The sequence below is a fragment of the Loxodonta africana genome, chromosome 7, assembly GCF_030014295.1.
Source record: "Loxodonta africana isolate mLoxAfr1 chromosome 7, mLoxAfr1.hap2, whole genome shotgun sequence".
NCBI lineage: Eukaryota > Metazoa > Chordata > Mammalia > Proboscidea > Elephantidae > Loxodonta > Loxodonta africana.
Window position 1 is genome coordinate 106,795,088 of NC_087348.1, and position 25,148 is coordinate 106,820,235.

The following is a 25,148-nucleotide window of genomic DNA, read 5'->3' on the forward strand; positions in this document are numbered from 1 at the left end:
CTTTGAGAAGGTATTATAGATTCCAACTAAAAGTTAAACTTCACTTCAGATCAATGTGGACATTTTCCAGATTTGACTTGTATTTTCTATACACACACCCACACGTACACACATAGTCAGAGGAAAACATATCATTCTTCTGTTTGAGAACCTCCACTGACCCCACACTGCTATAGAAAAAAAGCCCAAACATCTTGGTTAAAGGCTATCTTCACAGGCTGGCCCCAGCCAATTCCTACCTTAATCTTCACTTGTAACACTCTCCATCATATTACTGCAGGTTGACACACATTGATTGAGCACCTACTATATATCAGACATTTTGCTGGTTGCTGAATGCAACTGTAATTAAGAGATAGTTCTATTCTTGAGAAACTAACATTTAAGTAGGAAATGAAGATAAGGAAATAGGTCGTTAAAATCCAGATGGGAAAAAAAAAATGAGGGAATAGAATTTGCTTTAGAAATACAGAAGAGGGGATTTGGCAGTTTAATAGTCTAACAGAGAGGAGGAGATATTATTAATAAATATTTATCAATTTAAGTGGCTAGGATTTATAAGTGATTGGCTAAATAGGTGGTTAGGAATAGAGAAGAGTCTAAGATGACTTGCCTCTTTTTTTTCCCCCCTCCAGTCTGAAACTTTTTTTCTTTTTAATTGTGGTAAAAATATACGTAAGAAAACACTTTCCAATTCAACAATTTTTATATGTATAATTCTGTGACATCAATTATAGTCTTCATGTTGTGCAACCATTGTCACTATCCTTTTTGAAATTATTCCACCATAATTAACATAAACTCATTGCCCTCTTGCTATTCATAAGGTTTTCACTGGCTAATGCTTTTCAGAAGTAGACTGCTGGGTCCTTCTTTCTAGTCTGTCTTAGTCTGGAAGCTCAGCTGAAACCTGTCCTCCATGGGTGACCCTGCTGGTATCTGAATACCGGTGGGATAGCTTCCAGCATCACAGCAACACGCAAGCCCCCACAGTACGACAAGCTGGCAAACACAAGATGTTGGCAAAGAATATTGACTATACCGTGGACTGCCAAAAGAACGAACAACTCTGTCTTAGAAGAAGTACAACCAGAATGCTCCTTAGAAGCAAGGACGGCGAGACTGCGTCTTACATACTTTGGACATGTTGTCAGGAGGGATCAGTCCCTGGAGAAGGACATCATGCTTGGCTGAGTACAGGGTCAACGGAAAAGAGGAAGACCCTCAATGAGGTGGATTGACACAGTGGCTGCAACAATGAGCTCAAGCATAACAACGATTGTAAGGATGGCTCAGGACCGGGCAGTGTTTTGTTCTGTTGTGCATAGGGTCGCTATGAGTTGGAACTGACTGGGCGGCACCTAACAACAACAACAACAACAACGTTGCCCCTAAAAGTAACTCCCCCATTTCCCATCCCCCCCTACCCGTGATAACCACTAATACACTTTGGTTTCTATACATATGCCTATTTCATGTAAGTGAGATTCTACATGATTTGTCCTTTTGTGTCTGATTTGTTTCACTCAGCAAATGTTCTCAAGGTTTATCCATGTTGTGGCATGTATCACAACTTCATTTCTCTTTATGGCTGAGTAGTGTTCCACTGTATGTATATACTACTTTTTGCTTATCCATTCATCTGCTGATGGACATTTAGGTTCTTTATACCCTTTGGCTGTTGTGAATAGTGTTGCAATGAACGCTGGTGTACAGGTTTCTGTTAGTGGTTCTGCTTTCACATCTTTTGGTCACATATTGTTATGGATTGAATTCTGTCCTCCAAAAATTTGGCGGTATATCAATTTGGCTAGGCTATAACTCCCAGGATTATGTGGTTGTCCTCCAATTTGTGATCTGTTGTATTGTAGATCCTAACCTCTATTATAGCCCGGGTAGTAGAGTGGTTAAGAGATAGGGCTGCTAGCCAAAAGGGCAGCAGTTTGAATCTACCAGCTGCTCCTTGGAAATCCTATGGGGCAGTTCTATTCTGTCCTATGAGTCAGAATTGACTATGATGTTAATGAGGTGGGATTAGAGGCAGTTATGTTAATAAGGTTAGACACAATCTACAAGATTAGGTGGTATCTTGAGTCAGTCTCTTTTGAAATACAGGAGAGAAGAGAGCAGAGAGGGACCTCACTAACACCAAACAAGAAGAGCCAGAAGCAGAGTGCATCCTTTGGGCCTGGGGTCCCTGCACTGAGAAGCTCCTAGACCAGGGGAAGATCTATGACAGAGACATTTACCTAAGAGCTGGCAGAGAGAGAGAGCCTTCTCCCTAGAGCTGGTGCCCTAAATTCTAACTCTGAGCCTTCTAGACTGTGAGAGAATAAATTTCTGTTTGTTAAAGCCATCCACTTGTAGTATTTCTGTTATAGCAGCACTAGAGGACTAAGACATATAAATAGGATTGAGATTGCTGGGACATATGGTAGGTCTGAGTTTAACTTTTTGAGCAACTGCCAAACTTTTCCACAGTGGATGTACCATTTTGGATTTCTGCTTGTAATGAATGAGGGTTCCAATTTCTCCATTTCCTCACCAATACCGTTTTTTTTTTTTCTTTTTTTTATCATAAACATTCTAGTGGGGGTGACATGGTATCTTATTATAGTTTTGATTTGCATTTCCCTAATGGCATTAAGCATCTTTTCCTGTGTTTGCTGGCCATTTCTACATCCTCTTATTGAAATGTCTGTTAAGTCCTTTGCCCATTTTTTGACTTGATTGTTTATCCTTTTGTTGTTAAGATGACTTGTCTTTTTTATTTGGGGCAACTAGGGGAATGATGATGATCATTAACTGATAAGGGAGAAGCAAGTCTATGAATAGGAAACCAGTGCAATGGGAGATGATGGAGGCATGGACATACTGGATTGAGATACATGTGGATTAACCAAGTAGAGATGTTCAGCAAGTAGTTGGATTCATGAGTTTGAAACTCAGGCCAGGAATACATGCTGAACTGTAGTCTTGTGAGTCCATAGAACATAATAAAAAAAAAAACTAAACCAAATCCATTGCGGTCAAGTTGATTCTGATTCATAGCAACCCATAGGACAGAGTAGAACTGCCCCATAGAGTTTTCAAGGAGCGGCTGGTGGATTCGAACTGCTGACCTTTTGGTTAGCAGCCTGAGCTCTTAGCCACTGTGCTCCGATAGCACATATGTAATAGTTAAAACCTTCCAAGTAGATGACATCACTTGGAGAGATTGTTTAGAAAGAGAATAACAAGCTAATGATGGAACCCTGGGAAACGTCAAGGTTTAAGAATATGAACAAAGTAGAAGAGCCAGCAAAAAATCTAAGAAGTGTATATGCAAATCAGAGAAACTTATGTCATCTTATGGCTATTAGTGGAGATAACTTCAGGTGTGTAGCATCGAAATTATGAACAGACAGGTTTATAAAATGAAGATTCACAAGTGGTCATTAGGTTTGGCAATATGGTGGTCACTGATATCTTTTGCAATGTAAGGGTAGGGGACATATTGCTTTGATAAATCAAGTATGGAGAAGTTTAAAAAAGTGCATACTGATTACTCAGTCAAGAAAATTGATTAGAGTAAGGGATGAGATGTAATGAACAACTGGAGGATGTGCCTTTAAACAATAGTGGGACATGCCTGAGATGAAAGAAAGAAGGATGCATAAAACTTTAATAATTAGCAAAAATAACCCATTAGCTATTCATCATTCTTTAATAGGTATGGTCTTCATAATTCTGAAACAGCTATTCCCACTTTCTAATAGGATCTTCTTCATTTTTTTAAGTGAGCTTCAATTTATGCCACAAGAGTAAATCTTTGCAAATTCTAGTTATTTATGCCCTCCTCCATGTTGCCATAATATTTTAGTCATTCCTCACCTACAGTATTTGGTACACTATACTCTTATACATTTACACACTCTTCCTCCCACTAGCTTATAAATTTCTTGAAAACTTCCAGTTTTAATATTTCCAGTCCCTACCTAGTGCAAAATAAGGCATTAGTGTTTTAAATTAATTAATCCACACTTAAAAATCTCGAAGGCATCTCAAACTGATTATGCCTAAAACTGAACTCTTGATCTTTATCAGTGTATTTATTTCTCCAGTCTTCAAAGCAAAAAAATTGGCAGACTTCATTTAGTACCTTCCATATCCAATTCATCTCTGTGTCTATTAATTCTACCCAAAAGTATAGTTCAAATCATTCAATGCTACTATTTAGCTCAAAACATCAAGAACTCTTGTCTGCAGTAGCAACCTGCAGAAACCACCTAACTTGTCTCCCTGCTTCCACTTCTCATCCCTCTATAATCCATTCTCCCTCACAGCTGCCAGAATATTCTTAATAAAATATACATCCATTCATGTTTTTCTTCGGCTAAAACCTTTGCAGTTGTTTCTCGCTGTGCTTATAATAAAATAATCAAATCTGTAACACGTTCTACAGTGTTCTGTATGATCTATCCCTGCTACCTTTCCATTCCTTTTGACACCGTTTTCCCCTTTGCTTACCATGATCTGGCCATATATCGACCTTCACACATGCATTTCCCTTCTTGCCATTCTTTGCTAGCCATTTCTATGTATCCTTCAGGTCTCAGCTCATTTTTATTTCTCTGGAGAGCTCTTTTCTGACCACAAATTAACATTATGTCTTAATATTTTTTTTAACTCCTGGTCTTTTTCTTCATATTGCTTACTGAAATTTGTCAGTGTGTGTGTGTGTGTGTGTGTGTGTCCCCACAAGATGGTAAACTAAAAAAGGACTGTGATATGGAGACTAAAAGACATAAGAAACATGTCTGCTTTTTCACCTCAGTTTCTCCAACACTAAATAGAATGTAAAAAATAGTAATAAATATATATATGTGTGTGTGTGTGTATGTAATGCATATATGTTGAATGAAGGAAAGAGCAGACTATGCTTACAGGGAGCAGCATTATCTTATAAAACAGAACACAAAATTTATATGTATATATTAACTCAGCAAGGTGCTTAGCCATGCAAGATACTTGAATGGATAGTTTTTCATTTTAACAATTATCTAAGTTGAAGTTGAGAAAATCAGGAAAAATGTAAAGAAATAGTAGGAAGGAAAAGATCACCTGTACTGCTATTCACCCCCTCCCAAGAAAACCAATCATAACATGTATTTTTTTTTTCTCCCTGGCATTTTTACTGTGTATGTATGTATGTTTTGTAGTTCATCTATTCAACAAAATTTATTGAAGGCTTTGTTTTCAGCACTGACTTGGCTTTGGGGACACCAGGATGAATAATGGTATCTGAAAGGTCATTGTCTAGTGGTAAAAACAGGACACAGAGTCTATCACAAGGCATTTGGGTGCATAACTAATTTAGAGTTTTTTGTTCTTAAGAAGAGTAATGTTTTCTGAATGAATGCCAGCCACTAAAAACAAAGCACTATGTGAGCTGGTCTCAAAAGTCCCAGGATCAGAGGCTTTTTAGGACCAGGCTTTTGGAATAAGCTAATACAAGTACCGTGGAAATCACCATGGTAGGGCTGCAGCCTAAGACAGGTGACCTGTAGGAGTTTTGTGCTAGATTCCTCTGGATTAGTCTGTCTGGTCTAAAGTCACTAGACTGTCTGACACAATACATGCTGTAACCTTCTGCCTGAAATGCCTTTTTCTCTTTTCCTTGCAAACTCAGCCCCATGGCACCCCTCCTCATGTTCTCATGTCCATAAATGTATGTCCTTTTTTTTATATATATATGTATTTTAATAATAGATTTACTTTTTTGGCTTCCCTCACTAAACCATGAACTCCTTTAAGATAACGGTAATATCTTCTTTATAAATCTTTAGTTCAGTAGTAGGAAAATAGGCAGTTAATATGTACTTAATAAATGTTCATTGAAGAAAAGTTGGGAGGATGCAAAAATAATGTTTAGCATAATAATTAATAATGACTGTAAAATATAGTCTGGAGAACACAATGACATGTTTCTTAACATCTTTTGGAGCAAAAACCAAAACTTAAAAATGAAGACAAATGTTGTACCGTGCCAACATTACTTGAAAACTCTTATGAGTTGGAGGCTTATGGTTTAGATTGAAGAAAAGCACTCAAGACCAACTTTCATCCAATTTTGTGCTACCTTTTTTGCTCCTGGTTATGTCATGATATATTTTAGTCTCTTCCTAACTAATTAACCCTCCCTCTTCACCTCAAGTGACACACTTAGCTGGGCTCTGCTAAGGACCACCTGGGACTGCCTGGAGGGTAGACTAAGAGATTCAGATCTAGTTTGGGTTTGTGTGTAGGCAGCTTTCCCTCACCTAGATCTAAGTATTTTCACAAGTAGCCTAGGTATTGAGAAAAGAGTCCTGTTCCTAAGGAAATTCCTTGTCCCATAAACAGGACCACCGAAATGAAAAACACTTGGAGATGTGACCCTCTCTCTCCATGCTGTGTCTTTTTAGTTTTTGAGGGGTGTTCGTATGATGACATTGTGATACATGTACCTGTAAGGTCATCAGTGGGCCAGGATCCTAACTGGCACGCCTTGCAGGTGTACTCATCAAAGACATACTCATTCTCTTTACAAGGTGTACAGGTCCAGCAACAGCTCACTTCTCCCTTCCGGATCACCTGAGGCAAACATTTAAAGTTTTGATTATTTTGTTTGTATAGGGAAAAAATACAGAAATCTCTTATTCAAATGTACTGCTTCACAATGCAGAAAATACACTATTTCAAAGATTATCAGTATAAGTATTAATATTTTCATTGGATAATTGAAAAAATAAACAGAGGCTGAGTTTGAGCAACCAGTCCAAAATCATAAAATTGGTTGGTAAGAGGATCAAGACTTAAATGCATATCTTTGGATAATTAGCTTGGGATGTGGTTGTTGTGTGTCATAAAGCCGATTCCAAGTAGATCTGCCCCATGGGGTTTCCAGGCTGTAGTGTTTATGGGAGCAGATCACCAGGTCTTTTCTCCTGTAGAGCCTTTGGGTGGGATCAAATCTCCCACCTTTCAGCTAGCAGCCGAGTGCTTAACCATTGTGCCACCAGGGGTCCTTAGCTTGGGATATTTGTAATATTTATATTTAATTAAGTGCTTGTGTGTGTGCTCATATATTCATAAGCATACATTTGCATTTATGTGTACATTACTGAATTTTCCCCCAGGGTTTTTGCCTCTCTTTCCCTTAAATTAAGAACTTTTGATCTCTGGGGTTACCTTGGCTTCCCTCTACTGGTTGGATAATTGTGAGCAAAAAGCACTGCATCTCTCTTAATGTTCAAAAATCTATCCATGTGATCAAAAAGAATTAGGAGTTTGTATTGGGTAGAAGGACAGAAGTTTGGATTAAGAGGCAGAAGATGAAGGTTTTTCTGGAGATATTCTCTGGGTCCCTTTTTCTACGAAAAATCTGGTTCTACAATTCAGTCCATTCCTTCCTTTTCTAATAGCTTTGTTTTCCTTGAGATGAAGGTGGATAAGGTCATTGAGACTTATACACCTCTTCATCTGCTTGATTTTTTAAGGCAATGGGAAATAATTGAAATGATTTAACAGTTGAAAGAGTCCCAGATGTTATTCTTTAGAAATGAAAGTCCCTCTTTTTTTCACTACTGGAGCATGAATAGCCTCTGTGGAATAGAGACAGCATTCATTAAACATTGTCATAAATAATTAAAACTGTGATTAATAACTAGCAATAGGAGGACACAGAAATGATTACACTTTATATTCCCTGTCTTACATGCAACCCTGTTCATAACCTTTGATAAATAATGACATCTAGATATGTATGTATAGCCAAATTCAATTGTAAGCTGGTGCCTCTTTATTGTATTTGTGGTACCCCTTATGCTGGTTCTAGTATCTACAAAAGTACAAGCAGGGAATGAAGAAAAAATAGCCTGAAACATCCATTCTCTAAGATAACAAGAAAATTGATGCAAAACTGCTAATGAGGCACAGTGGTTAAGCGATACGGCTGCTAACTAAAAGGTCGGCAGTTCAAATCCACCAGCCGCTCCTTGGAAATGAGTAGGAATTGACTCAATGGCACACAACAACAACAAATGGTAAATAATATTGCTACGAAGAGTACTTTAGCTAGATTAAAAAACAAGAACAAAAAACCCAAACCCGTTGCATAGTGACCCTGTAGGACAGAGTAGAACTGCCCCATAGGGTTTTCTAGGATGTAAGCAGTATTTAGATACTCTATTTTTTTTTTTATAAGCTACTGGAGCCCTGGTGGCACAGTGGTTAAGAGCTTGGCTGCTAACCAAAATGTTGGCAGTTCCAATCTACCAGGTGCTCCTTGGAAACTCTATGAGGCAATTCTACCCTGTCCTATAGGGTCACTATGACATGGAACTGACTTGAATGCAATGGGTTTGATTTTTTTGGTGATAAGCTATCAAACCATTTGTCAGATGTTTATAAATTTATTTTTATCTTCATCTATCTTGTCTTTCTCCCTTTTGGTCTTATGCTTTCCAAGTCTTCAGAACTACTCTTTAAGGACCTCACTTTCAGTACTGAAATATTTCATTTGCGATCTTAACGCATCCTAAATGAAGTGAACATGAGTTTGACTGAAAATTAAGGCCAACTGCGCCAAGTATATACACTGCATGGAATGTGGTACTGTAGTACTCCAGGAATTATCTGATAAATGTTATTTTGATCTCATCTTTTCTTCTTCCCCCAGGGCACTGTACCCCAATAGTTATCTTCCCCTTTTTATTATATCTTCACTCTTTCCTTTCTCTTCAGCTTTTTATTTTCTGTGTGGCCAGGTCTTACTTAGCCTAAAAGTAGTCTTTTATTGTTCTCAAGCTAGTAGATTACCCCTAACCTGCTTTTCAGCACACATTTCTCAGTGCTCAATTTCCATTCAACTCTTTTAGTTTGTCAGGTGCCACTTCTAGAAAGCTCCAGATGAAGTGTTAATACCAAAATTTCATGTTTTTCTCTCAGTCCTCCTCTTTCTTGACCTCTGTCTTTCACTGACCACCATCCTATGTAACTGTATTCTAATTCTCTGTGACCCTGTTCCTGCTCTGCTTCTACCTTCTCTTCCTCTTTTACACTTTAAAAGCAGAGATTCTCCAAGGTCCATTCTCAGCTCAGACTTATTTTCTTTTTGTACTTTCAGGTTCAATGATTTTCTCAAGTTTAACAGCGTCAACTTTAGCTCTATGCAGTTAATTCCTAAATCTGTATCTTCAGCCTTATTTTTCATTTTCTATCTCAATATTTTTCTATCACTGGCTAGATATCTCAAAACCAACATGCCCCCAAACTAGCTCATAGCCTTTTATCTGAAGCCTTTACCATTTTTCTACTCCTAAAAATGGCACCTTCTGCTTACTAAAATTTGGGATTGCAGTTGATCGTCTTGGACTTTTTTCTTTTCTCCAATCATACACCCAGTCGGTAGCCAGGACTCACTGAGTCTACCTCTATAATGTTTCTCCCAAATATCTCCCATGCTCCCTATCTGTTCTCACTGTTTCTTCCCTTTTTCAGGGCCCTTGTTACCACTGTCAGAGTGTCCTTCTAAATTGTCTCTTTCTTCTTTATTCATGTTTCACAACACTACTCAATTAATATTCACTTATCATAGCCCAGCTGAAGTTAACATCTTGGTCAAAATGATTCCCAGAATCCTGTCTAATAAAAGTTAAATTCATCTTATTTAGTATGACATTAAAAACTCCACAAATCTTGCTTCAAGCTATCATTTTACCTTTTTTGTTTTATAATAACCATTTAAAGCCACGCACCCCAGATTGCTCACTTTTATTCCTTAAGTCTTTAATTGACCGATTCTGTACCTCCAGTCACTGTTCCCTCTCTGTATATGATCTTTTCCCCACATCTAACTCTGAAATGCTACCCATCTTTTATGGTCCAATTTCTCACATTTAATTCTTTGTCACTATCTTTTGTTGAACTTCCATATCACCCTTTCCTTCTCAATGAAACCATCACATTTTACATGATGTCGCTTATCTGTGTCATGACATTTTTCCTCATCTAGACTGTAAACTTTCTGATAGTAAAGGGTGTTTAACTTCTTTTTTTTCTCCATCAATATCAACTCTCACATTAATAGGACTTGCTACATTAATTAGAAATTAATGTGTCTTCCAACTGTGAACAGTTTATTCCCAGGAAACAATAGCTTCAAAGGCTTACATGAATAGAAAGGGTAGGCAAATGTGATTCATCAATTACTTCAATAAGTCCAAATACTAAGACTATTGTGGATAGTACTCTAGACAGCAGGAGGAATTTAATGATAAGAAAGCAAATAAAAACACAATTTCTGACTTTAGAATCTTACAATATAAACTATAAAACACGTATCCAAAAATTAAAAAAATAGCCAATTAAACTTCTGAATTTAAAACGAAGTTAAAGAAACAGAACTCCATTTTACCTTTATCTGGCCTTTCTCACATGGCTCACTGCACACAGATCTGATCATGTTGCTTTTCTTGGACCATACCTCATCATCATCCATTTTTAATTCTCCATTGTCCCAGCTTCCAACATTGATGTAATCAAAATAATCTTTTCCCATTTCCTTGAAATTCATGATTTCGTACCTTAGGAACAAGAATATAATTTCAGATAAGGATATAAACATTCAGTTAGGAGAAAGCAATAGATTTTATTCCCCAAAATATATTTACTGTTGTATGAGTGACATTGGAATTTTCCATGACAGTACACCACTTAGAATAACAAAAAACCTGTCTGTTTCACTTTCTCCTCAGAGATCATTTTTTACTTCCAAGCTCTTACACCTGAAATAGAAAATAATCCCATGTGAGAAGGCCTGAAATAGAAAATAATCCCATGTGAGAAGGTGACTTGACCTCAGCAGGTTGAACGACAGTTTTGAAATAACTTCCAGAAGTTGAAACAAGTACTGGTAATAGGCTTCTAAAAAAGATAGAAAGGTTTTGTCTTCACTTTAGTAAAATGATAAAATTTTCCTTTGTTAACTAAGTGAGAAATTTGGTAAAGGTTTTAATTTTGACTTCAATTTTATGAAATATGTGGGCAATTTGGATAGGGGCTGATGGTTACCTTTCTTATTTTACCCTTTACCAATGTCTAAATTCATCGCATAAACACAATTTCAGGAGTGATGTTTAAAATAAGTTTGAAAATAGATAACTTTTAAAGCACCTGGTGCAATGTGAAAATGCTGGAAGAGACTAGTATCTTGTGAGTTCTTAGCCTTTATTAGCTTTTATTCTTATTTATTTTATTGTGGTACCAAAACCTAAAAATGAAACCCATTGCTGTTGAGTCGATTATGACTCATAGCAACTGTACGAGACAGAGTAGAACTGCCCCATAGGGTTTATAATAACAAAACATTGTCATTTCAACATTTTTTCACATGTATGATGCAGTGACATTCATCATGCTGTACAGTCGTCACCACCATCCATTCCCCAAATTTCTTCATCAACCTTAACAGAAACTCAGTGCCCCCTAAGCAGTGACTTCTTCCCATTTTCTTTAACCTCCAACCCCAGCTGCTGTTGTTATTAGATGCCATCCAATTAGGCGATGCCAGGTGTACAGATTAGAACTGCTCCATAGGGTTTTCAAGGCTGGACCTTTTGATTTTCAAGGCTGTGACCCTTTTTTCCTTCCCACCCCTGGCAACCACTGATACCTTTGGTCTGTATACTTTGGCCTATTCTAAATATTTCATACACGTAGGATCATATATTTGTCTTTTTGTGTCTGACTTATTTCACTGAGTATAATGTTTTCAAGTTTCATTCATGTTTTAGCATGTATCAAAAGTTCATATTTCATTGTATGTATGCATCATATTGTGTTTATCCAATCTTCTGTTGAAGGACATTTAGGTCGTTTCTACCTTCTGGCTATTGTGAAAAAGAGTGTTGCAAATGAGCATTGGTGTGCAAGTACCTGTTTACATTCCTGCTTTCAATTCTTTTGGGTATATACCTAGGAGTGGGATTGCTGGATCATATGGCAAATCTATGTTTGACTTTTTGGGGAACCACCAAACTGTTTTGTGTAGCAGCCATACCATTGTACAATTCCACCAGCAAAAGATGAGGGTTCCATTTTCTCTACATTTCCACTATTACTTTTGTTTTCAGCCTTTCTGATCATAGCCATCCTACCAAACCAGTTGCCATCGAGTAGAATCCAACACACTCCATGTATGTCAGAGTAGAACTGTGCTCCACTGGGTTTTCAATGGCTGATTTTTTTTTTGGAAGTAGATAACCGGGCATTTCTTCGGAGGCAAACCCAATAGACCTGAACGTCCAACCTTTCCGTTAGCAGCTCAGTGCCTTAACAATTTGTACCATCCAGGGACTCCTTAGATATCCTAGTGGGGATGAAATAGTATCTCATTGTGGTTTTGATTTGTATTTCCTTAATTACTAATGACATGCATTGAAAAGTGCTTGTTGGCCATTTGTGTATCTTCTTTGGTGAAATATCTATTCTGGTCCCTTGCCCTTTTTTTTAATTTTTTTAATTGGGTTGTTTGTCTTTTTGCTGCTAAATTGTAAGAATTCTGTATATATTATGTATATCATACCCTTATCCCTATGTGTAAGGTGCTCTGGTGATACAACAGTTAAGCACTTGGCTGTTAACCGAAAAGTTGGCAGTTTGAACCCACCCAGCAGCTCCGTGGGACAGAAAGACTTGGCAATCTGTTCCATAAAGATTACGGCTTAGAAAACCCTATGGGGCAGTTCTACTCTGTTACATGGGCTTGCTATGAGTCAAAAATCGACTCCACGGCACCTAACAACATCTGATATATGGTTCCCAATCTGCAGGTTGTCTCTTCACTTTGTTGATAATGTGCTTTGATAAACAAATATTTTTAATTTTTATGAAGTCCTGTTTATCTATTTTGTCCTTTGTTGTGCCTGATATTGGCATCATATCTAAGAATCAGTTGTCAAAAACTAGATCCTGAAGCATTACCCCTCTATTTTCCTCTAAGAGGTTTATGGTTTTAGGTCATGCATTTAGAATTTTGATCCCTTTTGAGTTAATTTTCATATATGGTATAAGGTATGGGTCCAGCTTCATTCTTTTGCATGTAGAAATCTGGTTGTCCCAGCATCATTTATTAAAGAGGCTACTCTTTCCCCATTACATGAACTTAGCACCCTTGTTGAAAATCACGTAGATGTATAGGTTTAGTTCTGGACTCTCAATTATATTCAGTTCATCTACATGTATATAATTACACCAGTAACAGAACATTTTGATTACTGTATTTTGATTACTGCATTGTGGTCAGACTGTATGAGTCCTCCTACTTGGTTCTTCTTCAAGATTGTTTTGGCTATTTGGGTCCCCTTGCAGTTCATATAAATTTGAGAGTTGACTTTTCCATTTCTCCAAAGAAGGCTATTGAAATTTTGATCAGGATTACATCGAGTTTATAGATTTTTTTTTTATAATATTGACATATTAACTATATTAGGCCTTCAAATTCATGAACACAGAATGTCTTTTCATTTATTTAGGTCTTTAATTTATTTCAGTGATACTTTACAGTTTTCAGTGTACAAGTCTTTCACTTCCTTGGTTAAGGTTATTGCTTGGTATTTTATTCTTGTAGATGCTATTGTAAATGGAATTGTTTCTTTAATTTCCTTTTCAAAACGATTGCTGAAGTATAGAAACTGGACTGATTTTTGTGTGTGCTGACCTCATATACTTTCACTTTGTTAAATTTACTTATTAGCTCTAGTAGTTTTCTTGTGAATTCTTTGGGGTTTTCTACGTATAGGATCTTGTCATCTGTGAAAAGAAATAGATTTTTCATGCCTAATTGCTCTGATAGAACTTACAATATAATACTGAATAGTATGGTGAGAGTGGGCATCCTTGTCTTGTTCCTGATCTTATGGGGAAAGCTCTCAGTCTTTCTCCATTGAGTGCTGTGTTGGCTGTTGGTTTTTCATAAATATCCTTTATAATATTAAGGAATTTTCTTTCTTATTCCTAGTTTTTTTGAGTGGTTTTATCATGACAGGGTACTAGATTTTTTCAAATGCACTTGATATGGTCATGTGGTTCTTTTTTCCTTTGTTCTATTAATGTGGTGTATCACGTTGAATGATTTTCTAACGTTGAACCAATCTTTTATTCTTGGAATAAACCCCACTTGATCATGGTATATAAACCATTTAATGTGCTTTTGGTTTGCTGGTATTTTAATATTAAATTTATATTAATATCATAATATTAATATTTTTAATATTTGTTGAGGATTTTAATATCTGTATTAATAAGGAATATTGGTATTTTTCTTATTTTGAGTACAGGGATAGAGATTGACAGAGGGAAAAAACAATGTGCTTATTTACAAGGCTTTCTTTCTTTCTTTTTTTTAATCCACATGCAAGGGCATTTCCAGAGAAGCATTCCTGAGGCATAACTTTTGAACTGGAGAACATTAGATGAACAATACCACCTTTGTGCCAGTTCCTACCGGTATGTCTTGGGTACACAATGTCTTTTCATAGTATCCTATGCGTTTTGTCCCCAAAGACTCATAGATTGGCAGATTAAAAAAAGCAAAAACCAAGCCCATTGCCATTGAGTCAATTCCGACTCATAGTGACCCTATAGGACAGAGTAGAACTGCCCCATCAGATTTCTAAGGAGTGGCTGGTGAGTTTGAACTGTGGACCTTTTGGTTAGCAGCCCAGCTCTTAATGATAACAAAAATAGTCTCTTATAAATACCTCTTCCAACTTTCCATGCTCAGCATGATGAGCTTTCAGGAAATTGTTATATATAAAAAACCTTGTAGCCTTTGGGTTCAAGTGGCCAGATTACCATAATCAGAACAAGGCTCTCTGCAGAAATACTGAGAACAAACCTGACACCAATCTACTGGGACAGGCAGTGTAAAATTATGCCATACTGTTTTCACTCCTGATCATATTTTTTGCTGTAGTGTCTTTCTCAGAATATTAACTCATTTTTAAATTGTAAGGATTATCTACAGTGTTGTGTTTGCAGTCAGCTGGTAATAATTTTGAGTAGTCATCTAAATTCCACTTTTAAATCAAAAGTGTCAGTCTATAAGACACTCTCTTATAGTTATCCCATGGCTACTAAATGTGCAATGAGTTGAGATAGCAGCACGAAGAGCACTGATGTAAAAAAAACTCATATATTGTCATTGGCTACTTTCAATATAGCTACTAAGTCTTCAAAAGGTGACTCCCTGTGAGAAAATAGCCTTTGAACATTCTAGACTGGGAGAAGAGACTGTGTTAGGAAATTTCTTCCTTTGCTGCTGTTGATTTGAAGAGATGTGAAGCTTTCATTGTTCCCCCCAAATAAGTATCAACCTCATTCTTACCAGTTCTTAACTCTGATAATGTCTAGTCCAAACTGTTCATTTTACAGACAATGGAACTGAGACTTAAAGAGGTTAATGAGTATGAACAGGTCACAAAATATACCAGTGACAGAGCCAGGACCTAAGCTCAGCCTTTAGATTTCAAATCCACTGTTGTTTATTCTCCATAAGGCTGCTAAAATCTGCTCAGTAGAGCTACAAAATCAATGTTGCATTGTTTAAAAATTTTAAAAATATGAACCACTCTGCATTTTATGGCTCTTATCTCTGTATAAATGCATCTTTTGCTTTATATAGATGAAATGGTAAAAAGTGAAGGGGTACAGTTTTTTGAAAAATAAACACAGAAACTCTAAAAAATAGAAAATGCCATATTTGACAGGGGAAATATTTTAAGAAAAGCTAAACGTTAATTTTGGTTCAAACCGATAAAACTGTACTAATTACATTAAACAGTGAATCCTCTGTATGGAATTGGCCTTTAGATTTCTGGCAATTGTTTCTTATCTACAGACACAAAGATATAATAATGTTATATAACATTACTTTAAAAATCTTTGATAGCAGTAAACTAATTAAAAAAAAAAAGAACTTAATTCTCTGCAAAAGAAGATTTGTGAATCAGTATAGATTCTTTGAGTTTTCAGAGACAGAGCATAAATTTTATTCTCCATCAAAAAGGAGAGAAGGGTTTCAAAAATACCCGTCCTTAAATTTTAGTTAAGAATTAAACACATAATGGCTTCCTGCAATGTTTACTGATTATTTAATCTATGAGATTGTGTTTTAATTAATTATGTTCCATTTTTTTTTTATGACTTTGGCAAAGGCCCAAATTGCATGAGTTTCAGAAGCAAAGATTAGTGTCTCTTTCCAATCATATGACACTTGAATACAAATCCCCTCAGCCTGTTCTTTCTTTTCCTCCTTCTCTGCATCTCTCTGCTTCTGAAACTTCTTTCTCATCGCTGTGTGTGGATAAGTGTAATCCATCTTCTTTAACCTCTTAATCTCTCTTATTTTCAGAAACTTCACTGGGAGCTAATAATGAAACCTTTTCTAGTAGAAACAAAGAACCATCTCAAATGTAAGTTAAATTCTTCTCATTTGATGATTGTGCCTGAAAGTTGCATATTGTTCTTGTTCTGTTACTGCCTGACCTTGGACACATTTCTTCCTTTCTCTGGGACTCATTTCTCTCTCCAGGAAAATTAGGAGGCTAATGGCCCTTCTATGGCCAGAGTCACATTTTAAAAATCCATGTGGAAACCTGATTTGGTTATCTTCAAGTTCCTACGGGACTAATCTCCTTTCTATTTGCTCCATCAATTTCTACCCCTCTGTTCCTCTTTTTCTACCTTCTTTTGGCTTAATTAGTTCTGACTTTTAAGTTATTCTTCTTTATATTAATGTATAGCCATTTCAAGAGAATACAATACGCATCATTAATACCTTATTCTACTTAAAGCTAATACAATGCCACTTAATGTAAAATATAAGAATATCCCTCTTGCCATTGTTGTCAAACATAAACCCCACAATGTAGCAATATAATTTTTCTTTAAATACCACTTGGTCTGCTGTTGCCGCTTTGTGTTTTCCCTGTCCAGTTATGGCCAACCCCAGGCAGCAGCCAGACCTGTTAAACTTTAGTTTCCAGTGGAAGTTCTGTAGCAGGGGTCAGTGAAATTTCACTATAAAGGGACAGATAGTAAATATTTTAGGCTTTGGGAGATGTTACTCTGCCTTTGTAGCATGAAAGCAGCCATATCGGTTGCCATTGAGTCAACTCCAACTCTAGGTGACCTTAACGTGTGTCAGAGTAGAACTGTGCTCCATAGAAAGCAGCCACAAATAATACCTAAGAAAGTGACTGTGTTTCCGCAAAAACACGGTATATACAAAAAGAAGCAGCAGGCTGAATTTTACTTGCGGACCATAGTTTGCTGACCCCTGGTCTATACCATCAGTGATAAACAGTAAAGGTTTGTATTTATTACCTGTAATTTCAGAGCTCTGAAAACCATACGTTTTTTATAACCCGCCTGCAGCAAAACGTGACCTGATCTGAACTTATCTGTTGACAAAACCTGGCCAAAACTGTCACGAGGCTACTTATAGTCGATCGATCACACTTACTGTGAATATTCATATATTTTGCTGCAAAAAATATTAATGTGTTGTTGAAAGAATGTTGCATCACCCACGGCTGGGGGCATTATAACTTCTTCTAAATTAAAAAATTCTGAATTCTGTAGCACACCTAGCACCAAGGGTTTCATTAAAGGATTATGGACCAACAGTTGTCTGATCAAGTCTGGGATTTAAAAACAATGATGAAAATTTACTCTCCAACAATCTCAAATGCATGTATTAAAGTGAGTTGTCCCCACCCCCTGCCTCCTGCTTAGGATCTTCCTCTTATGACTCTGTCATTCTAAAAGAATCTCTGGTAACCCAGGTTGCTCACCCAGCTGGGAACGTCTTTGATCCAACTGAGTAGTAACTTATACTTCCCAGAATTAACAACATACTGCCTACAATTACATTTCTCAGAAAATAGTGGCTCTTTCAATTCTGATCTAGTTGTTTGACATGCTGTTGTATAAAGTTAGAAGCCGAAGCCCAGGAACCTGAGTTAGAAATCTCGGTCCTATCATTTATTAGACTGTGTCTTTGGGCAAGTCGTTTAACCTTTAAAAGCTTCAGTTTCTTCATTTGGAAAAGAGAGTAATATGAGGCTGACTCTACTAATTTATTAATGGCTTAATGTCATGCCCATTCTTAATAGAATGGATAGTCTCCAGTCAACTGTGAATTCCTAAAAATCGTTTGCAAAATATTCTATATAATGTTCTGGTGAGAAAAACCTATAAATTCCATCTAAGTCTTAAAGGGAATCATGTCTCCTTGAAGATGAATCAAGATTAAGAGTCAGTATCCTGACATTGCAGCGTATTTGGGAGATCATGGGCAAGACAGTGATGTTCTGCATGATACATTAAGGTTTCCTGTTCAAAAAGACCAGAGATGCATCTGAGATACTCCTCTGCTACTACTTTGGTTGTGGAACTGGCTTGGGTACATGACAGTAAAACTCTCTGAACTGGTGGAGGCGTAATCATTAAAGCAAGCCTCTAGTTGATTCCAGTGCTCTAGAGGTGCATGCAGGAGGGATGACAAACCCGTGTGCACATATCAGAGCCTAGGTCTTGTCCTGAGCCTAAAAACAGTTCATTCATCAATCTGCCCAGAGAAGCCTTACAACAAACGACATTTTCTCTGGCCTTGAAAAAATGCTTGCATTTCCACAGATACATTGAAAAGCCAAAAAGTAGAAAACCACACGTGGAAAATCAGCTTATCTTGGCAAACAGCCTAACAGTAGCAAGATTATTCAAGCCTCTAAAGTAGAGATCTAGCTCTCCTCTTGGCTGTAAGACCTGAAACTAGCTGACACTTAGAAGTCCAACATGTATGATGGTAGAAGCTGCATCAGGGACCAACTTCGGCTCACCTCACGAATACAGAAGCTCCATAAATCAAGATTACTAATAGGCTGTGTAGGCGGTTGGAATGTGAGTTGTGGAGAGACTTATGAGACCTACTCTTGGCAGGGTCAATGGCAAACAGTGTACAGACACTCTCTCCAAGTAGTACAGCCCAGCTGAGGAATGACAGTTGTCAGACATAAACTGTGCTGGAATAGCACCTGGGGCTTAGCAATGGGAGGCCATAGAACTCTAGCTGCCTTGATACATAAACTCAGACTGTCCTTTCAATAGCATTAGCCTTCACAGATTAAAAGTCCCGTCTGTAGAGTCATGCAGGACTTTGGAGTATGAGTTAGATGTGAATGTTGGTAAGTTTCTAAGTATCTAGTGACTTCCCTGGAGGCCGACCTATAATTATAAGTAAGTTTATTTTTCTAAGGCTCTTCTCTATAAATAATGAAAAGTGAAATTTCAGAGAAAAGGGTAATTTAGTCCTCAACAAGAAAGGAAGTGCTCCAGCTGGAGGATAATTATATAAAATGATTTATAACTCAATGCAGGTAGAACAAAAAAAAATGTATAAGTACCTCAGCCCTACTTCTGGGTTAACAGAAATTGAATTGTTCTTGTTTCAGAATAGTTCTATGGCCCACGAAGAAAACAAAATACAAGGAATAACCCGGAAAACCTGTGTGGAAAAACCACTGATTGTCTGTGATAATATAAGTCTCCTGCTTCTAAGTTTAGGTCCCTGAAATGTGGCAATGATTCCCAAACCACATTTTGGCTATTAGCATCAATACTTTTCCTTGCCCCAAGAAAGTGGGCCTTCCTCCCCCTGTCTTTGCTCACTTTGTGATGTCAGTGTTATCTTTCACAGCCAGGATGTCTAGATAACCACAAAGGATAGAAAAGTGCATCTTAGGATCAAGAGTTCAGTGTTATTCAGGCTCTATTGTCTACAAGTGAATTATAACAATACCTTCCTGGGGAGTCTCCATTCTCATCAAATAGGATCATATCTCCAGAAACACCAGTAAAATTGGTTTTCATCAGGGAGTCCAAAAGTTTTCTCCCATCAATTGGTTTCATTGCGTCACAGAGGCCTGCATAGCCTGGGCAGAGGGACATCTGCATGTTGTGAAGACCATAGGCCATGGAGTAGATTGCGTTGATCACAAATCCCATTTTGGAATCTTGAACATGATGTGTTCTCAGGGTCAGAGAACCTGTTGGGAAACAAATTAGGCATTAACATTGAGATTTAGTTCTACTGTAGCTAAACCCATGGGCCCTGTATAATTAGAGGATGCATTGGAACAATTTATCATAGTCAGAACTAGAGACAGTTCACAGATAAAATGCTAATATGTAGTGTGCCCAATAATTGTCTTTTATACCCAGGTTTCTTTCTGTAACTCCCAAGAAAGATTACAATCCTCAACAGTTGCAAGATTCATCAAACTCTCGGTATGGATACAGATGGGGCTGTACTTCTGTATCACAGAATTTATCCTAAGGATGCAATAATTGCCCTAATGCTCTGCTCTGGCAATATGCCTCTTTGGTTAAAAAATACTCAGGGAATTCTCAGTTTTCAAACTATAAAGTCCTCCTAGCCGAGAAAACTCGTCCCTCCAGTATCTGGCCTTAATTACCTATTTAGAGTAATCACCAACCATTTCCCATCTCAAAGCATAAACCAGCATCTTTGGTAGTTCTGAAATATAATTTAACATTTAGATTCTATTAAGTCATTAAACAATTCAATAAACATTTATTGGTGGCTGAGTATACATAAAATTGTGTGGTTGATAATCTAGGAAAATACAAAGATGAGATGGACATAGATTTTGCTCTTAAGAAACTTGTCTGATAACGGAGATAAATTATGTAACCACAGTGAAAGCTAAAGGGTGATATACAACACACATAGAGTTAAAATCTATACAGGCCCAAAGGAGGGAGAGACCTCTTACAAAATGGAAAGCATTTGGGAACATTTCATTAAAGAAAAAGCCTGATGGATTATTCATTTGACAAATATGAACTAAGTACCTGCTATTTCTGACTGTTCAACACATGCGGGGAGTGAGGGGCATAATGCTGAACAAAATAGACATGATTCCTGTTCTAATTGAGCATCTAGAGGGCAGATGAGCATCTAAGTAGACAATTAAAATGTGGTTTGGTAAGTGCTGAGGCGGGACTGAATTGCGAAGACACCAGACCCACACTTGAGGAATCATGGAAGGCTTCCCAGAAGCTCACTGAAGCTGAACGTCACTTAGCTGAGTGAAGAGTCGGGGTAAACTGGTGGGAATGCAAAATGGCGCAGCTGCTTTGGAGGACGGTTTGGCAGTTTCTTACAAATCTAAACAGAGGCTTATTATATGATTCAGGACTCATGTTCCTACGTATTTACCCACCCCAGTTGAAAACATATGTCCTCATAAAAACCTGCACATGAATATTTAAGGCAGTTTCATTCATAATTACCAAAAATTGGAAGAAACCAAGATGCCCTTCAATAAGCAAATGGATAAACAAATGCGGTATATCCATACAACGGAGACTTATTCAGTGATAAAAAGAAATGAGCTATCAAGCCAGGAAAGCAAATGGAGGAAACAAACAGTGCTAAGTGGAAGAAACTAGTCTGAAAAGGCTACATACTGTATAATTCTAACTGCAGGACATTCTGGAAAAGGCAAAACTACAGAGAGAGTGAAAAACCAGTGGCTACCAGGGGTTCAGAGGGAGGAGGCAAAGGATGAATAGGCGAAGCACAGGGTATTTTAAGGGCAGGAAACCTATTCTGCGTGATACAATAATGGCGGATATGTGACATTATGCAATTGTCAAAAACTCATAAAACTGCAACACAAAGAGCGAACTTTAATATACATTATGCACTTCAGTTGAAATAATGTATCAAAGCTAGTTCATCAATTGTAACAAATGTACCACACTAATGCAAGTTGTTAATAATGGTAGAAACAGTGCAGGGGCGGGCAGAGGGTATATGGGTACTCTGTACTCTGTGTAGTTTTTCTGCAAACCTAAAACTCTAAAAAAAACAATAATTATGCTGTCGAACTGATCCCTACTTTTAGCGACCCTGTAGGACAAAGTAGGCTGGTCCCGTAAAGTCTTCCAGGCTGAAATCTTTTTTTTTAAATTGTACTTTACATGGAGGTTTACAGAACAAACTAGTTCTCATTAAACAGTATACATATTGTTTTATGTTAACAACTCCACGATACATCAACACTCTCCCTTCTCGATCTTGAGTTCCCTGTTACCAGCTTTCCTGTCCCCTCCTGCTTTCTAGTCCTTTCCTCTGGGCTGGTGAACCCTTTAGTCTCATTTTGTTTTATGGGCCTGTCCAATCTTTGGCTGAAGGGTGAACCTCAGGAGTGACTTCATTAGTGAGCTGAAAGGGTGTCTGGCGGCCATACTCTCAGGGTTTCTCCAGTCTCTGTCAGGCCAGCAAGTCTGGTCTTTCTTTTTGAGTTAGAATTTTGTTCTATATTTTTCTCCAGCTCTGTCTGGGACCCTCTATTGTGATCCCTGTCAGAGCAGTGAGTGGTGGTAGCCGGGCACCATCTAGTTTTAGTGAACTCAGTCTGGAGGAGGCCATGGTAGATGTGGTCCATTAGTCCTTTGGAATAATCTTTCCCTTGTACCTTTAGTTTTATTCATTCTTCCCTGCCCTCGAAGGGGTGAGACCAGTGGAGTATCCTATGTTGCCACTCACAGGCTTTTAAGACCTCAGACACTACTCACCAACGTAGAATGTAGAACATTTTCTTTATAAACTACGTTATGCCAATTGAGTTAGCCAGGCTGAAATCTTTATGGGAGAAGATCACCAGGTCTTTTCCCCTGCAGAGTGGCTGGTGTGTTCAAATCACCAACCTTCTGTTAGAAGCCAAGTGCTTTAACCATTGCACCACCTGGGCTCCATATATATGGAGTGAGGATAGGAATGTTCCAAGCATTTTGAAAGTTCACAGATGAGATAAAGCATGATGTGTCTGGGAAAATGAAAGAAGGTTGGAATGGCAAGAGCATGGGGTGGGTGGTGGGAAAGGGATATATAGGACATTTTAATCCACGTTAAAGCTTCTGTACTTTATTGTGAGAGCAGAGACATCCTCTGAAGTGTTTTAAGTTAGGGAGGACATGATCAGATTTCTATTTTAGAAAGATCAGTCTGGCTGCAGTGTGAAGAAAGGTTTAAAGGGCTGTAGGAATGGAGGCAGGAAGATCAATGAAAAGGTAATGCAGTGATACCAGTGAGAAGTGAAAATGTCTTTGCCTAGGGTACAGGCTGTGGGGTTAGATAAAAGTGTTTATAAAGCAGAATCTACTATCAGTCACTGTGACTGAAGAATAGGTAGAATTTGGACATATAGGATGAGTGAGCCAACCAGATGATAGGAACAGCTGAGGTAAAGACAAAGCTTATCATTTGGGGACAAGCTTGCTTTAAGAGAGATTTTAAAACATCAACAACAAAAACTCTCCAAGGATAGCATGGTCCTTCATGACTTCTCAAATGTAGGGGCATATCGCCACCTTTTGACTACTGGCCCCAAGACAGGCACTTTGAGTTTGACTGAGTAGAGAGGATCTCTAGGGAACCGGAATGGTTCATTCTGACATGAATATAAGATGAGGTGTCTTCCATCTCTGGACTAGACACTGGCTCCAAGGTACATTCCAACCAAATCTTACAATTTCCTTCTCCACAGACTCTATTTATACTTCCACATTTCAGTTAGCGCTGTTGGAAATTCCATTCTTCTAGTTGCTCAGATACTTTGAAGACACTATTGATTCTTCTTTTTCCTTTATACGTTCATAATTCTTATTTGATCTATGTTCAAAATATAGCCAGAATTAGACTACTTCTAATACTATGTTCAAAATATAGCCAGAATTAGACTACTTCACACCAATCTATTTCTACCAGGTTTAAGATACATCATTTCCTGTTTGAATTAAGCAATAGCCTTCTAACTGGTCTCCTTGCTTCTGCCGTTGTTGCTACCTAGTTTCTACCTACCTTTTTTCCTCACTCCAGCCTATTTTTAATACAACAGCTAGACTAGTTCTCTGAAAATATAAGTCAGATCATGACACTGCCCTGATGAAAACCTTCCAATTGCTCCCTTATAACTGAGAGTAAAAACCAAAGTCCTTAAAAGGACCTTCTAGGACATACAGGGTCCTTGTATAGCACCCCGTCCTCACCTTATTTTTCTGACTACATCTCTAGTAGTCTTCAATTAAATGATTGTACTCTAGCCATGCTGACCCTTCCCTGATTGACCTTCAGACATGCCAGGTATGCTCCTGCCTCTAGGCCTTTATAATTGCTTTCTTCTACCCAGAGTGATCTGCCTCAGAGAAATGCAGAGCCTCCCCCATTATATCATCCTCTCTGTGAGACCTTCTCAGACCACAGGCTAAATCGCAACTCCACGCACTTCTCACCCACATACATACTCTCTATCTCCTTAAATTAGTTTTCTACTTACCACCATCTAACATACTATATATTTTATGTGTTTTTCTTAGTTATAGTCTGTCTCATCCACCTACTAAAATATAAGCTCTGTGAGGGACTTTTTTCTGTTTTGTTTATTACTCTTACCTCAGTATCTAGAACAGTGGCTGGTACATAGTATGTTGTTATGTGCTGTTGAGCTGGTTCCGACTTATAGCGACCTTATGGGACAGAGTAGAAACCGTCCCATAGGGTTTCCAAAGAGCGGTGGTGGATTCGAACTGCTGACCTTTTGGTTAGCAGCTCAGCTGTTAACCATTTTGCCACCAGGTCTCCTGATACATAGTAGGTCTCCTGATACATAGTAAAAATAAATATTTGTTAAAAGAATGAAAGCACTCACCTCTAATTAGACTATCCTTTCTATTTCCATTTCCTCTGTAACCCTACTAACACTAATCTTACCCATTTTTTTTAAGACTCCAAGAAAACATATTTCTTGAAGATCATCATAATTATAAATACTAAAATCAATCTTGTTCCTCTGAATTCCTTATCATTTTCTCTATATATCTCTCAGGCACCCTCTACACCATACTATAGTAATGTGGACATACCTAGGGAAAGGGAAATTTGACATGTTCAGTCTCTAAGAATGCCCTAAATGGCAGAGGAATTACTCGATTGATTCTCTTTCCAGAAAACTGAACAGTTTTGAGCCCATGCT

General features: G+C 37.7%; 1 protein-coding gene across 6 annotated transcripts in view; it reads right to left on the bottom strand.

The window, feature by feature from the left end:
- The window catches only part of GRM5 (glutamate metabotropic receptor 5), a 553,359-nt gene that overhangs the window by 86,360 nt on the left and 441,851 nt on the right, over positions 1–25,148 (bottom strand). For all 6 annotated transcript variants that reach the window (XM_064288813.1, XM_064288812.1, XM_064288816.1 and 3 more), the window contains exons 4-6: positions 19,886–20,132; positions 10,439–10,607; positions 6,489–6,615 (exon numbers count right to left, since the gene is read on the bottom strand). In XM_064288813.1, the coding sequence (XP_064144883.1) occupies positions 6,489–6,615; positions 10,439–10,607; positions 19,886–20,132 (543 nt within the window). The remainder of the gene's footprint in view (positions 1–6,488; positions 6,616–10,438; positions 10,608–19,885; positions 20,133–25,148) is intronic.